This window comes from Notothenia rossii (assembly GCF_949606895.1).
Source record: "Notothenia rossii genome assembly, chromosome: 1".
NCBI classification, from domain to species: domain Eukaryota; kingdom Metazoa; phylum Chordata; class Actinopteri; order Perciformes; family Nototheniidae; genus Notothenia; species Notothenia rossii.
Genome location: NC_136912.1, coordinates 24,067,510 through 24,084,132, shown reverse-complemented (window position 1 = coordinate 24,084,132; position 16,623 = coordinate 24,067,510). Strand labels below are relative to the sequence as shown.

The 16,623-nt window shown below is 39.2% G+C and overlaps 1 protein-coding gene across 4 annotated transcripts in view; it reads right to left on the bottom strand.

The window, feature by feature from the left end:
* Positions 1-16,623, bottom strand: part of ctnna2 (catenin (cadherin-associated protein), alpha 2) — a 314,859-nt gene that overhangs the window by 68,421 nt on the left and 229,815 nt on the right. For all 4 annotated transcript variants that reach the window (XM_079693317.1, XM_079693318.1, XM_079693319.1 and 1 more), the window contains one exon: positions 7,718-7,870. In XM_079693317.1, the coding sequence (XP_079549443.1) occupies positions 7,718-7,870 (153 nt within the window). The remainder of the gene's footprint in view (positions 1-7,717; positions 7,871-16,623) is intronic.

Here is a 16,623-nt window from a genome sequence, read left to right as displayed (position 1 = left end):
ATCACAACAATTGGACAAATGCACCACCAGTACTAAGCTGATTCCGTGTCAATATGCTCCCATCAAAGAGTCATTCTCTCTTTGTTGTGGAAATGTAAGGATTTCCTCCATTTTCTTCATGGTAAACAGTGGAATGATGTCTCATCTCTTTCAGTGTAACTGAACAATTGCTGAAAAAATACATTGTTGAGTAGAGTGACTCTCTCAAACACTGAGATTGTTTCAAAATGAAGGGTGAATACAGCAATTCAAGGTGTTACTTAAAACAGTGGTGCATTCTACATAATTGCAACTTTATTCACAAGATAATTACTTACATTAACTAGGATGTGGGTGTGTAAATAAAATATGAGATTGTTACTATTGTACCCTTATACAGGGTTCGAGTTACAATCTGAGCTTTATGGGAGTCCTTAAAACGAATGCGCTCGTGCCTGCACGCACACACACACACACACACACACACACACACACACACACACACACACACACACACACACACACACACACACACACACACACACACACACACACACACACACACACACACACACACACACACACACACACACACACACACACACACACACACACACACACACACACATTATGCATTACCTGGAGTGCTGCATTCTGAAATACCTCCCACTTCATTTGCTGTATTCACACACACACACACACACACACACACACACACACACACACACACACACACACACACACACACACACACACACACACACACACACACACACACACACACACACACACACACACACACACACACACACACACACACACACACACACACACACACACACACACACACACACACACCAGCAGCAGCCCTCTACTTGCTACAAACTTGAATATGACTACGCACACCACATAACACGTCATCTCGGCTTGCGCAGCACGCTCACAGGCATAGATTGCGCAATAATTTATTGCGCACCTTGGAGGTGCAGTGCAGGCATATTTTCATTCAAGAGAGAATACGATGCGTAGTTCTTTTGGAAAACATGTTTTTTCTTTTAGCCTATTTACCTCGTAAATAATACTCATTACATTGACACATGCATTATTTGTGATTAAAATAATGGTTGTTGGTAATGTATTAGCGACCCCCACATACTGTATGTATGACTTCACTGCTTTCATAGGAGCTCAGACCCCTCCTTATGGGAGCCCAGCTCCCATTGGCTCCCACATAACTCGAACCCTGTCCTTATACATTTAAAACATAATTTTGGTTGATTTAATGCAACTTTAACATTATGGGTCATTCAGTGTAGATCAGCAACATACATAAACTCACTCCATTGTGTGTATGTGTAACTTAATGTCTGTACTCCAAACAATTTAATATGGTAAAGAGGCGAACCTAAACAGAAGTGAAAATTAAAGTACAGTAAGTAAAATTGGGGGATTGGATGGCTAGAAGGGCAATGTGAATAGATTGCGCTCACTCACAGGCTTTGTTGCAATAATCTACAGAAAGACCACAAAGTAGTGAGACAACAACTGAATATCAACATTCTTATTTGTCTGACATTTTTTGGCTGGGAGCTCACCTAAAAATAACTCCAAAAAATGGCCGACCTAAGGCGGATTAGGTGGGGTTTGATGCATGTTTCTATACACCTCTATGGCTTCATCTTCCAAAGGCAGATTTCCTCTGAGGCTAATAACTTGTTATGAAAAGAGAGGATTAATGTCGGCCTAAAGCTTAGGCTCATCACAAATAGACATGTTCCAATGGTGATCCATTCACTTGCCGGTTAACTGTCCAGTAAAGTGCTTAATGCAGTGGCCCCCAGAATAATATTTCCTGCTGCAGTTTGTCTCATGTCGCTGAGCCCTGAAGGCCAATTCAGTATTGGTTACATTCAACTTCATATTGATTGTGCATAATCACTGGAGGTATGTCTTTCCCCTTGACTCCACTCATGTCCAAAGTAAAGTCAACGCTGTAAATTCAAAGCAGAAAAAGCTAATGAACTGATGAAGGTAAAGGGAACAACCTAGCGTAATGTAGCTATGTATTGAGCAGACACACCATACAGTATTCCTGACAGAATAAAACAACTATTACAATCATTAATGCATTTACAGCTCAGTTGATTGTGATGTTATTGCAGCATTTGGGACAATATATAAACCATTAATTACTCATTTAAAGAGAACGCTTTGCATTGATGGAGCCCTATAAGAGATAAGGCAGATACAAAGGTGTCCTTTATATCAGCACTGCTGTTAAAGAGAAATGCTTCAAGATGGAGTCAAGGTCAGTGGAAAACCTCATTCTGACATTAGAATAGTGATGGAGCGTAACATCCTTTAAAGGTCCAATAATTGCTGGCACGTGTACAATCTTGCTACAGTGGCAATAAAAAAAAGAACTTTGGTAACTTTAGAAGATTGGATATTCATCTTGTGTTTGAATTAACAAGAGCATATCTGTGTGGGCAACACCATTTAATGGAGAGCTTGGCCTTGGAGGCAGATACAATTAAGTAAGAACTGACACATAGAGATGATACAAGTATATTCAATGGTATTGATTAGGAAACTAACATATAATCAATAACAAGAGACACAAATATAGTGAGGGACTGTGGATTAGTAAATAATTGTTTTAAACCATTAATTTGTACTTGGATATACATTTGAATGAGGACCCTACTATACTTATTCTACAGTTTATCGCTTCCCAAAATTGATCATTATTCAAATATCCTACTTCTAACCAGTCTTCAGCCACAATGTAAGACAATGTCAGCTTCTCAAAGTAACTGTACACACACGATTTTAGGGAGGTGATGAAAAGAAGCATAGAGGCACTGTCGCTTATCTGTGTGAGCCTGTACTTGTGTTATGATGCTCGAGGGACAAGTACTCTACTCCCTTGGCAATGTTAGCACATGGTGACGGTTAAATGGGGCGTGATAAAAAAAGAAAAGTGTATTTTGTTGGATGGGAAGTCAGGAATTTGAAGCCTACCTCCCTTTTTTATGCCTTTAGTTGGTCATTTGAAATGAGAAGAGATGTGGGAACCATTAGATATGAATAAATGAATTATCATGTGGACCATTCTTGTTTAATGTTTCAGTGTTTATGCCATTGGTTCTGTCATTGGTGATTCAGGTAGATTTGATTAGCTATAATAGTATATTTTCAATTAAAGTAGAAACTAAATATTACAACTAATCCTTGCTATTGAATAACTCAATTATGGAAAAGTGTTAATGGATCAGGATATAATACATTTAATTAAACGTCTAATGTTCTACCTATAATAGAACTATTACATCGTTTGAATATCATTTTAGAAGATCATTTCTAATTTGTCCTGGAAACTATGAATGATATATCCATTAATACAAGCCAGAAGCAGTTGACTAGAGATATTGATAATTTATGATATACTTATACTCAGCCTAATGTTCTGTTTGAATAAAATAGAGGCTATATAGAAGTTATGACTGTAAAAGGGAAGATGGAACCATAGCCTTTTCACTGTCGTAGCATGTCTCAGTTACTTTCAAATATGAACTATTGAGCACAAACAATTATAGTCTAAGTTAAATCGAACATTTAAGTAAAACATTTCACATTTTAACATAACATTCACACAGACAACCACACAAGAAAAACAGTTAAACTGGGATCCTATTAGAGAGAAGGACATTAGTTTTATATCTTTCAAACTATCTAAATGCCTTGATTGCTGATGGTAATAATTACTTCTAATTAACATTAGCCTTTGGAATAATTCATTTTAGGTACATGACAAAACATTGAAGGATTCTTAACATTTAAGGGAGGAATAACTTGCTCTCCATTTATCTGTGTAAGTTAAACTGTACTCCCCACTTCTCAGTCGTTTTCCTCCACAAACAGACAACTGAAATTATCCAACCTCTGGAAGTCAGTTAAAACATCGCATTCCTAAAAATAGACAAGTCATATCAACACACTATTAGTTGGTCTGTCTGCTAAATGGTCCTCTTATTGCCCTGTAATGTGGGACAAAGGAAACATAACCTGTACATTTGCACGGTTTGTTAGTGTATAAGTGCATGTGTGACCGGCTGTGAGTGACTAAAGCATATACTGTGCTACTCTTGCATGATTACAGAGCTAAACAAAAATACATGACCAATAGTTATACAAAAATATAACCTAAGAATCATTTTGCAGGTTCATTCCATTCCATTTCATAATTCCATTACGGTCTTTAAGCAAATGAAATACCCAGTATAATGATCAGAGGTTTCCTGTCGCTGGTCACAATGGTGTAATGAGTTTGATTTGATTAGGAGAGCCCTTGGGTGAACTTGGCTCGTCACTGAGGTGAGCAAAGGACAATGGTGCAGAAACGAGAGATATTGAACTATGTTGGAGCCAAATGGAAAATAAATCCAATGAAAACTAAATAGACATGATGAGGGACGAATTTTACTTTGAAACTTCTGATCATGTCCGAACTCCAGGCTAATAGCTTAAGACAGCTCCTCTCTGACATCAGGGAGATGACTGCAGTGACATTGATCAGGATGTTAATTAGCCTAATATATTAAAAGATTGTGATGGTGGCTAGTACGGTGACTGTCTGTGCGAATAATGATGATGACAGCAATGACAATTATATTGCCAAGTATAGTAGGATAGCCTTGAGTGTATTAGCAATTCAGCTAGCAGAGACCATTCATGTGCTCATCCTGACAAAAGGATACAATAGTATTCTGCACTGCACTTCATTATAGCTTGTGCTCTATTCTTGCCAATGGTGTCACATTAATATTCTTCATATTATCCTGGAATGGTAAAAAGGAAAATAGTTTTGGTGTCAGGAGAAGGATGGGAAGTATGTTTTTTAGCTCAGACCCTGTTCGCAACATTTACTGTAACATGCAAACATGATATTCAAGCACACAATGCTCATATGGTATGATACACTAGTACCAGTGAGTTAATGTAGGCGCTTACGTTTATGTCCAACCACATGAATTACTCAATTTGATAATTTGTCCTTAAAAGACACAAAGTTTGTAGCTTTATGATCAAAGCTGGAGACGTAATAGGACTTTGTTGACAAAGCACCTCATTATCTCATGAAACTGATATCTGTATGCATGTACTGCTCTGTCAGCTACAGTGTGATGAACCTATTTAACCTTGCAGAGCCCCACCGTTCAAAAGTGCAGGGGCTGCGACATGTGTCTCTTCCCATAAGCCCATATTGACTCGTGGACCTACAAGTAGTCATTTGTGGTCTCCCCCTTTGACCATGGAGCTTGTTGTATTTGATACATGTTCCACAAAACAATAGACCTCAGCTTAGTGAATAAAAACCCATTGATCGGATTCCCACTGATGTTTAACTGCCATTTTATCAGCACAGCGAACTGTGAACCACCATGCAACAGATAAAGCTGAGATGGAGAGGCAACAATTCATCCTTTAAACATGAGTATACTTCTGACTAAAATCGGACCGAGGCTGTGTATGACTGATTATGAACCATTTCCCAAAACGTTTTTTTTTTTTTTTAAATGAACACATCAATTTGTTGTCACAAACTTAATGCAACAAATAGTCCCCCCTGTTATGGGGAAATGCACCCAGTTGTCAGGGTTGGGGAAAAATAGGACCCAAATGCAGAATGAGGAGGGAAGCAGGTTTCAAAATGGAACAAAAGGCGAGCTTTATTCACAAAAGCTGAAAAAACAAGAATCCATGAACAGGTACAAGGCACAAGGTAGCATCCAAACAAAAAGGGACTGTGACCAACATGAAGGGAGACATGAACGACAAATAATGAACCAACACTGAACACAGGAAGAGACAAGACTAAATACAGGGAAACTAACGACAGGGAGGACAGAGCAGCAAAATGCCTTATTGTTAGATATATGAGATAATTCACAATACAATTGCACATAAATAGCTGTACTTAGATTCATGTCTGCTAACACTCAGCTTGCGATGAACCATTGCAGAGTCAATGAGCTAGTTCCAGCTTGGACTGGGGCTTATACTATATTTCCTTAGCATGCAAACAACGTCTTTGTACCTCACTGTTGCAAATGCTTTACATAACAAACCAAAACAGTTACCGGGCAAAAACAATGTCCCCCCCTCCCCACCCATTTACTCTTCATCAGAATAATAGAATGTATCTGCCTAAGATGTCCTTGGGCTAAACAAAGTTTTACCATTGTTGGATGCAAACAATATATTTTAAGGGGGGAGCATCAGCTAGATCCTCCCTCATCAGCAAACAGCTGAAGCAGACCAAAAGGTCACCCAAGTCACTCACTCTGTAGCTGTTGGCAAAGGAAGCAGCAGTGTTGTTTTAAGTGACAGTATGTTAAGAGACGGCTCACATCAAGGGTTCTAAAGGCTCCTTTGAAAGGGCCAAGAGAACAAAAAGCACCACCCACTGAAGGGCAGAGGGATTTATTACAGGACTGTTCCTTCTATCCCACTGGAGAGGGGTGACTGCAAAACAAACCATACACTCCTTATGATATAGTACATGTATTAACCTTGAAATGTGTCAAATCCCTTAAGCCGAAAGGACTTCAAAGCTGAGCAGAGTATCACAACAATGTGTCCTCCATCATCTTTTTATTGTATGGTCTGTAAAGATGGCCTTGTGCCTTCGAATCATGGACTGTCTGCACAGCCTTTTTCAAAGACAAAGGTTTCTTCTGGTAAAACATAGAGTAGGGCTCAATAGTAATTTGTCAATTATGTTAGACAGATGGTAGGTGGATACTAGTTACCTTCCTGACACTTCATATTTCAACAGTTGCTGCCGAAGTGACCCAAAGAACCACATAAGCCCTCTTCAGGTGCACATAACGCATGATGACTGGATGGGCAAACGTTCATGTCCCCTTCCTCCGCCAGGATGAAGTACATGATTATTTAATGTGCACAGATGTGCAATAACAAAACGAGAGGTCTGCAAGGCCATCTTTCCCAATCATACCCTTGAGGTTTCTCTGTAATTATGTGAACAGAGGTAACACAATAGGACTTTCACACTCACTTGGGGGAATCAGTTCCATAGCTAAACACAAAGACCCCACGAAAAGCATCAAAACCACTCGAAGAGGCTGAGCTGTGCAAGCTGAGCTACAAACGAGCATGTTACTTTTGAAGCAAATATTTACACGCAGTTATGGAGATAAACACGTTTTGATGTGAGTTGTATCTCATCAAGTTACCACCCTTACTTTTGCTTCATAATTCCTGCACTTGAAGAAAAAATGTGCACGGTTGAAAAGGTGTATGAATGTTGATAGTGTATGTGGGAACATATATAATACAGACATATCTGATCTACAGTATATTACATACGTTTTTAATTCCTTTTATTTTCTTCCAGTAAGCATGTTCTATTAAAAGTATCAAATGACACAATAATATGTTTGCCAATATAACTATTTGTAATATGTACATGTAGGCGTTCAACAGTACAGGCCAACTTGATCCTTTTCTTTTTTAATGAGAAGAGTTGTATTGCTCAGTAGGAACAATAGCCTCTTTGGGCTGGTGATAATCTTAATTCTAGGCAGCATCACGGTGACCTACTCGGCATTGCTTATACGTATGTTCGCACCTTACTCTTTAAGTTCTGAGCTAGCCAGTAAGAATATATATGGGTATATGCGTTAGCCCCAATGTATAATGTTTGACTGACCTCCACCAGCTTGTTAGCATGTTCACGGAACACCTGGGCGTACTCCTTGACCTCCTTCTCGTTTCCACTCTTGGCCGCTTCAATGAGCACCAGCAGCGGGACGTTGGTCTCCAGGAAAGAGTCTGAGATGTGGTCCATCACTGCCTTTCGCAACTATAATGCAGAAGAAGAGAGATGGGGAAGAGGTCATATCATTAATATTATTGCAGATGACTTCACTGTATTACATTTGGCAATGATTGCATATCACTTAGCATTGGGGTTAATATGATGTAGTAACATAGTGCGGTGAAAGGACAGAGAGAGAGGCGAAGAAAGAGGGAGAGGAAAAAAGAGGAGGCCGGCTCTCAATGGACAGGAGTGCATATTGCTTGTAAGGTGTCATCTCTCCCATAGGGCCATTTACTAGGGCAGACTTTGAGACTTATGTCTTTGTTTATGGGATCATTTTTGAACCAAACTGGAAGGGGACTGGCTGTTTTATAAGACAGTAAAAAGAGCCTGAGGTTTCTCCGTGGGATATCTGATGAGCTGCCAGAGGGAACAGTATAGAAACAACAACAGACAAGTCCTTTATCTTACACAAAGAGGGAGTTAGTCACATGAGACCAGTAAGACAGACCAAAATACACTCCAGAGACGAAAGGTGGATTCCCAGACATGTAGCACCACCATTTTTATTGTTATAAGGAAATTAACGGTTGTAAAAGCAACCATTATTTAATTAGTTTTGATTCACCACTAAAAGTGCAATTGTATGAGGGTGTGAACATACTATGCCATATTTAGAATACAGTAAATTACATTTTATTAGGCGGTTTTAATACATTATTGTAATCAGCGCACTGCTATTGTAACAGTAACATAAGAGTTTAACCCCTAACATATGCATCATGAGGAAAAGCAATATTAAGTAACACCATTATGAATAATACACAATAAAACTGTACGAATAGTATGCAGAGCACATACAAATGTCTCAATGAGCTCTACTACACACATTCAAATGAAGTCATTAAAGTGAAAAGGGTCTAATTAAAAACATGTGTGACAAATGTGTTTGACTTTTCAAGACATCTTCTATGATTAGATGTAAAGCAAACAATGTGACCACATGTTTTGAATTAAATGTTTAAGCAGCAAGAGAGATGTTAATGAAGGCTCATAGCTTTGACTGAGGAGAGAAAACGAATTAAACAAACAAAAAATATATATCCAAGCCTGTCAATCACACTTAAATAACCTGCATCAATTATAAGCTTAATTGCAAGTCCACAGAGTGGAAGAGAAGAATAGTGAGTTATGGGTTCCTAAGGGCAAATAATCCATCACTATTGCCTCTGGAAAGAGAATAGATTTGGCCCGTCTAGTGGACATGACAGGTCTGTGAATGCTGTAAACAACCTGAAGGCCACTCTCTCTCTGTAAGCACTACTTTATCCGGATCTCTATAATCTTCGATCACTGATTTGATGAGATGTGTATTGAGATTGATTGAATGATAAAACATGAGACTTTACTCAAAGACCGATAGACATGTTACTTTTGTATGTTGCATCCTTTGACTCAGCAGACTTGCATCAGTGTAATTGGGTTACCTTGCTATCCTGTCACTTGGTGGGAAGGGTGGGGATTCAGGGAAGATGCACTCAGATCACTTAAACAATGTTCTCTCACTGTGGTAAATACAGTAATGCAGAGGAATGGAGAGAGCAACAATGATTGCTTTACCCACAACCTATCAATGTGTCCTGAATGAATACTTATTCTAACCAGGTTTAGAGTGTGAAGTGTTCACATTAGGAGAGTGACACATTTAAGTAGACGCAAAGGTGTAAATATGCATACTAAGTTGGAGAAACACAATTAAAGAGCTGGAAGGAATGTTTGGATAAGGAATTCAATAAACAATGCAAGGCTTCTGATGTCTGTCACATTTTTAGCATATTCTATCAGACAAAACTACATTTGTTTATTTCACACTACCAGGACATCTGTGAATAAAGGGACACAGAACATGTTTGGGTCATGTTTTTCCCATCATATGATCACCAAAACTATGGTATGTGTGAAAATCGGAATAATAGTAGAGACGCTAATCATTAGAGTATGAAAGCCTAAAATCACAAAATAACATTCCAATTGAAATGAGCATGACCATATCAAAAACATAGTATTACCAAAGCTTATTTTACAAGGTGTTACAACACCTCTCTCTGTATGTTTTAAGAAAACCATAAAATACCTGGTTGACCAGACAGTTGTTGGTGTAAGGTAGGATTAAGATTTACATTTACATTTTTAACTGAGGCCTAATTAGAAGCGACTGATTAGTGGAAAACTTTTGTTGGACATCTTCTGTGTAGAAATACTTGTTTTTGTTGTTGCTGAAGATCAATCACCAGTTGGTGGCACATACACGCGCATATTCATGGCAAGTGTAAGAGTGCTAGGCCTCATGATACTCATAAATGCCCAACAGTGAAAATGATTCTGACGGTTGGTTTGAGAGAAAAACTGAGGCAGACGAGTGATTTCCCAAGAAAGAGCCTCTCCTGCACCATCAGCATTCTAATGCCCACACACCTCTCCCACAGAAATCCATCTTCAATCTTTCAGATTTCACCTCCCTCTTTGCTCCACCCCCACCATCTCTCCTCTAACACTCCCTCTGTATTTCGCTAACACTTAAAGGAAATAGACCTGGAATTCCGATAGATAACACAGGCTCTGCTCATTATAAGAGAGTAGGGCGGCTCTTTTCCCCCCATTCGTGCGGTGCCACATTGATTGGAGTTCTGAATGCATCAGGTTTTTGTTTTACATATTAAGATTGGAGACTTTTTGAGTTTTGAAATTGTACCCTTGGTTTTATACCGGGCACGCCATACATATTGTTTTTACAGAAATGCTATTGGAAGCACAAAGGCTGAAGAGACACATAACAAATAAAAAAGCATAGTAGTGAACTAGGACTGCTGTCAGACAGATGGATAGGCACTGAAAAATACACTATAAAGCTGTGTACATTCTTGGACACATTTAAGCTGCTTTCATATTTTGAAGAGCCACTTAATTGAATTAGGATATCGCTTTCTGTGATATTAATGCAATGCCACGCCCAAAGCTGCATGCATATATTGAGGTCCATGACATGGCGTTGATCAAAATCAAAATGGATGTTTCATGCATGAAGAAATTGTTTTCTGAGTTCCCTTGCCTGGACAATACCCTGACCCCAACCGACACCTAAAATGAATTGGATGACCGATCCAAATAAAAAAAAATGCCTTTCCAACATTAATGCTGAACCTTACAATGCTTTGGCTGAATGGGAGAACATCTTTGAAAAACCTTGCAAAGGCTCTCAAGAAAGATCATGTTAAAGGTACCCTATTAATGTCAAGAGATTTGCAATGAGATGTTGAAACATTCAAACCTGGATAAAATGGATACTTTTGTGGACAATTTCATTTGGCATACAGTGAAGATCAATAGTTACATACTCAATGCAAATGGTATGCCAATATGCATGGTTCAATCAACCAAAGATATCTGTGATGCAATTAATACATCAAAACATAGTTTAATTGTACCTGCACTCCTCCCTCCATCTTGCCTCTTATCTTTTAGCTTTTTATTTTATTTTCGCAAGCCAAAGGGGGGACTGATCTAAGATTACTGCCAGCAAATCCCACCTGAAAGTGAAGTGGCTAACAAGATGATGCATATGCATAACAAAGATCTACAGACAAATATCTGTGTTACTCGATGATAAGTGGGAGGCCTTCAAAGATGAGATTGGCATTAATTTGGCGTATTTGCTTATTAATTGGGAACATGTTTGGATTTCGTGGGATTAGAAACCTGCTCAGTCAGTGGCAAACAACCCTTATGATCAGTCTATGACTCAAAAACAAACAAATCAATTCATATTCATAGCATTGCAGCGTATCAAGTTAATTATCCTGTGTAGACACATTAAGGTATGAGTTATTTACAATTCAACATGTAAAGGTGTTACCATGAATATGAAGGTACGCTGGATTTTGGTCTGTTTACAGTTGCAGACAGCTTATGTTTCACTTGTGATTCATAACACATGGCTGTTGGTACCTTGGGGTCAGCACAGGAAAGTTTCTTATTAAAATGTCAAGAGCAATCACAGCATAAACGTCCGGAGTCACGGCTGAAGGGAAACAGCCTGAGCAAATCCAAATTTAAGTAATAGCTCTCATATATGATATATATCGGGGAGCATGGGAAGATGATTAGTGAGAGGAGAGTGGAGAAATGAAAGGGGTGAAGAGGGACTGACTTATCATCAGCGGTCTAAGGAAAAACGCATTAGATACAGCATCTCTGAGCCTTTATTGAATGTGTCCTGCAAAATAAAACACCAGCCAGGGGAATCTAGTTTCAGAAACAAGAAGAGGTTGCACATGTTAGGATTATGCATTAAAGAGTTTATAGAGAACTGGCGCTGGAAGTCATTGTTCAGGACACACTGGCTGTTCACCTGCATTCACCTCAGTTATCTGAATAATGATGGGGGTTTCATAATCTAATCAAAATACGTAATCGAGTGTGCTGTTACCAAAATCTGTGTTTGTGGTGGCAGGCAGAACCCTGGCAGCCATGCTTACTTCAGGGACCAAAGCCAGGGATTATTGGACTGTTTAATACTAATAGGGGGAGCAGAGCATTCACTGGGTGGTGATGTATCATTGATACTCGCTTCTTAACCTTCAGGGCGGCTCCATTCTCACTCTGCGACCAATTCTTTAGGAAAGTGTCTTCCAGCCTCTTTCATGCTTAGGACCTCACCTTACTGTAAGTCAAAAACATATTCAAGGTTGCTCAACTAACCACTAACAAAATATATACACACATTTGGAACTCTTGGTATTTGTATCAAGTACTGGAATTGTGGAATTGTAGCTTTAGCTCTAGCTGGAATATGATGACAAGATCAGACATTGTCATTAAAGTCCATGTAATGTCCAAAATAAAAGTTATTCTGTGTTAATAAATCGCTTCATCACTTTCCACTGTTTCATTTGACATATCAACATCAATGATTCTTTCCATAAATACCCCCCAAATAACATGAAATGTGTGCCACTTTCCCGTGTTATTCCGCTCCGGTAGCGAAAAGCTTGCCAGCCATTAACCCAGCTGTGTGACGTCACACGTGGCAAACACCAGCCTCGTCTGGATTGTTTGTTTTGTATCCTTCCGCTATTTTCGCTCAACATATGTGTAACCGGACCTCGCTAAACCTTTTTTTATCTAACAATTCATGATGGGGAAGCGATGTGTAGTTGTGAGCTGTGAATGTTTCCTGATTGCTATAAACATTGATCATGGGTGCTGGAAGATTGTGCACAAAACTCGGGTCAGAATTAAGTTACTACAGGTGTTATGCCAGCTTGAGCTAAATGTCACCAGAGTACAGTGAACTTGCCTAGTGACTGAAATATATAAAAGTTGAAGTGAAATAAGTAAGGCCAAAAATGAATTACGTCTGAATATCTTTATTATTTTTACCACTTTTAATTATTTGTGGGCTCGCACATATACCAAAATAGACTAATGTACACTGCAATAAAGATAAAATGTTACAAGTGAAAAATTAACAAAAGAACCCTTTTTTATTTATCAAACAGTAAATTAATACAATCTTACAAATTTGTGATTTGGAAAATGTTGTTATATTTACATGTTTCTTTGGAAAAATAATATTGTAAATGATGTACTTTGTAAATTATTTACATCATGCGAAACCATTTTAACCAGTTCAGCTGCATGACTTATGTCAAATTACAGATTTGGCCATTGAAATCCCTGATAGCGGCCTCCCGGCTCAGGGTAAGTCTTCCGTATCTCGGTTACAGCACATGCAGCGGGACTCTGATTTTTGGGCCGAGTAGGCCTACACCCCAGCACCAACGTACAAACTGTCGATAAGCTGTATATAGATACTTCCTAATGAAAAAAAAGTATACAGATTATAAATATATTTGGAGAAAAATAAAATGTTATGTAGTAGCCTACTATTATGTAGCAATTGTTACAAATTGGCTTATAACATGATATTTGTATTTTACTTGTACAAAATAAATATGAGGTTATACATGACTGCTTGACAGAATCATAGACCTCTTATATATTTCCTCACATGTGTAGTTGTTTCTTTTCTCAAGCATACATTGAACTTGCATACACAGAAAAAATAAAAGCCAAGCTGTTTTTGACTGCTTGAAAGAGTTTAATGGTATCTTTAAAAGTGTACCATATCTGTAGCGACTAAAAGTATTATATGAAAGCAAAGCTGCAATAGGCAGTTGGGTCAATCAATATTTACTTACTGGTGTAGTGGGCCATCAACTGCTCTGTGTTGTTGTTTGTATTGAAGATACGCTATTTTCAGTGTCCAAACACTGAGACAGCCTTCTCTAAAGCCTGGGTGGCTAATAATGCACCTTGGTTTCTCGTCGGTGTCTTCTATCTGGCAGAGTCCTGCACGGGTCTGATTTTCAAGACCCGCTCCCGCCCCGCACCCGTGACGTGCAGTACCGAACCCGCCCCGCTACCCGCACATATTGCCAATTAGTCCCGCAACCCGACCCGACCCGCCGGCACATGATCCGCAACCCGACCCGAACCCGCATATATATAAGCAGTGACAACGTGCAATTATTAACACACGCAGTTGCATATTTGGCTCAAAAAGCCTGGGATGTTGTTTATTTTCTCCATCTAGGATGACACCAAAAGCCTCCCAGACGTTGGATTTTGCTCTTGAGGAAGAGTTATTGAAAATGCTGTATTCTCCGCTATAGAGAGCTTCACCTCAGCCATTCAGAATGTGGTGCGCTCAGCAGCAGATAGATGCACTGCAGAGGTTATGATTATGCTCGGTACCGCGGAGGAGAGGTCTGAGGATTTAAACATTAAACTAAATTATTATTGTTTAAATATATTTATTATGCAACACCCGCAACCGGACCCGCATCATCTTTGTTTTACCCAGAAGCGAACCCGGAAAAAAGCGTTTGAAAAAATACCACCCGCAAATCACCTTTTTTGCGGGTCACCCGTCGGGTACCCGCGGATACCCGACCCGATGCAGGACTCTGCTATCTGGTCAGTAGGTTGCAAACTGTCTATTTGTTCCATCACCTGCCAGATCTCTCTGCAGCATACACATTCATCTGCAGTGGGCATGCTTTCACAGCATTGACATGTACACCTGAATATTGTAGGCTACATAACATTAAAAAACAAAACAATATCTGCCGGACGTGTGAGGAACAGATGACAAATTAAGATCGACATTTAGTGCAGGTCAAACTAAATAAAACAGAATTTACCATTCAGTATTGCCGACTCGAGTCTCGCCGGCTGCGGAATCCGCTTCTCTTTCACAAGTTTCTGCCTCGTTGTTCGATTGCTGGGCAGGAGGCTCGTACTTATAAGGCAAAATGCCTTGAAGTGAAAGGCTAGCTGGTTCACTCTCTACTTCTGTAACTGAATCCAGATAACCCACTGAATCTGAGCTTGAATGATCGCTGTCGCTGTCGCTGTCTGAAGTTATCGCGTTGCTTGCCATTTGGACTGATTTGATCAAATGGCAATGTTTGCCACGTGTGACGTCACCGCTCGTTCGGGAGTGATCGGGGGCGTACTCGGCAAACTTCGGAACCAACATCGGTTTTTAACGTATATGTCATTTAATTATGACGAAACTTTAAACATTTGTATTTATTTTTATTCTGGTGATATCTAAACTACATGTTAAAAAACACCTGTGTTAGATGCATTACATGGCCTTTAAAGGCAAACATTATAATAAATGCAGAAATCTCGCAATATATATATATATATATATTCTGTCTGGAAATAGCTTTGTGTGAGCAGGCAAGCATTACCCACTTGATTGGTCAATTTAAAAGCCAAAATTAGCTGTTTAACCTTACACAATTAATATGATGGACAGATACAGAACAGCATTAGCATGCCTTTAATGATGTTCTTTCTGTGGCTATCTTGCGTATATAAATCACATAGTCACTCTACTTAAGAGGAAGGGTTTAATTATACATTTGGATTAGTCTAGCTTGCACGTTCTGGCTCTAAACTGCCTGTGTAATTTTGGTCAACTTCGATAACAGGGAATTTACAATAATATAGCTAATGAAGCTTTCATGTAAACAAACGTTTTGCAGGAAAGTATCAAAGGGATTCAAAGCTAATGTTGAATTGTTAATCTCAACAATGAGTTACATCTGACAAGTTTTGAGCCAGATGTTCCATCTTAACATGATAACCCTAAACAATTAAAAACAGCTGTACCAATCAACAAACTAATGGCAACAATGGAAATGATTTCAAAGTCCCAGAGCAGAGAGAGGCAAGGAGAGAAAGAGAGCAAAAATATGTGAGGCGGTTTTTGCTTTAGGGAATCCTGAGAGCAGCCATCAGTCAAAATATGGCCCAGAGAGATGATTTGACAGATGCATTCATTACAGACAGGATGACAGGGCGTACAACACATGGCTCATTTCCAACAACTTTGTTGAATCAGTTACTAAGTGAATACTGATACAAAGGGAAGACAAAATGTAAGATAGGGCGACTGTGGCTGCGAGTGAGTGCGGTCCTCTTTCAACCAGAAGGTGGTGGGTTCGATCCCAGCCCATGCAGCCAACATGGCGATGTATCCTTGGGCAAGATACTTAACCATGAAGTTGCTCCCAATGGCATGGCCAACAGTGTGTGAATGTTAGGTCCTAGAGTAAGGTACACTGCTCTGTGTGAATGGGTGTGAATGGGTACATACTACATGTCACTACATGTAGTATGTAAAGCGCTTTGAGGGGTCTTAAAGACTGGATACAGCG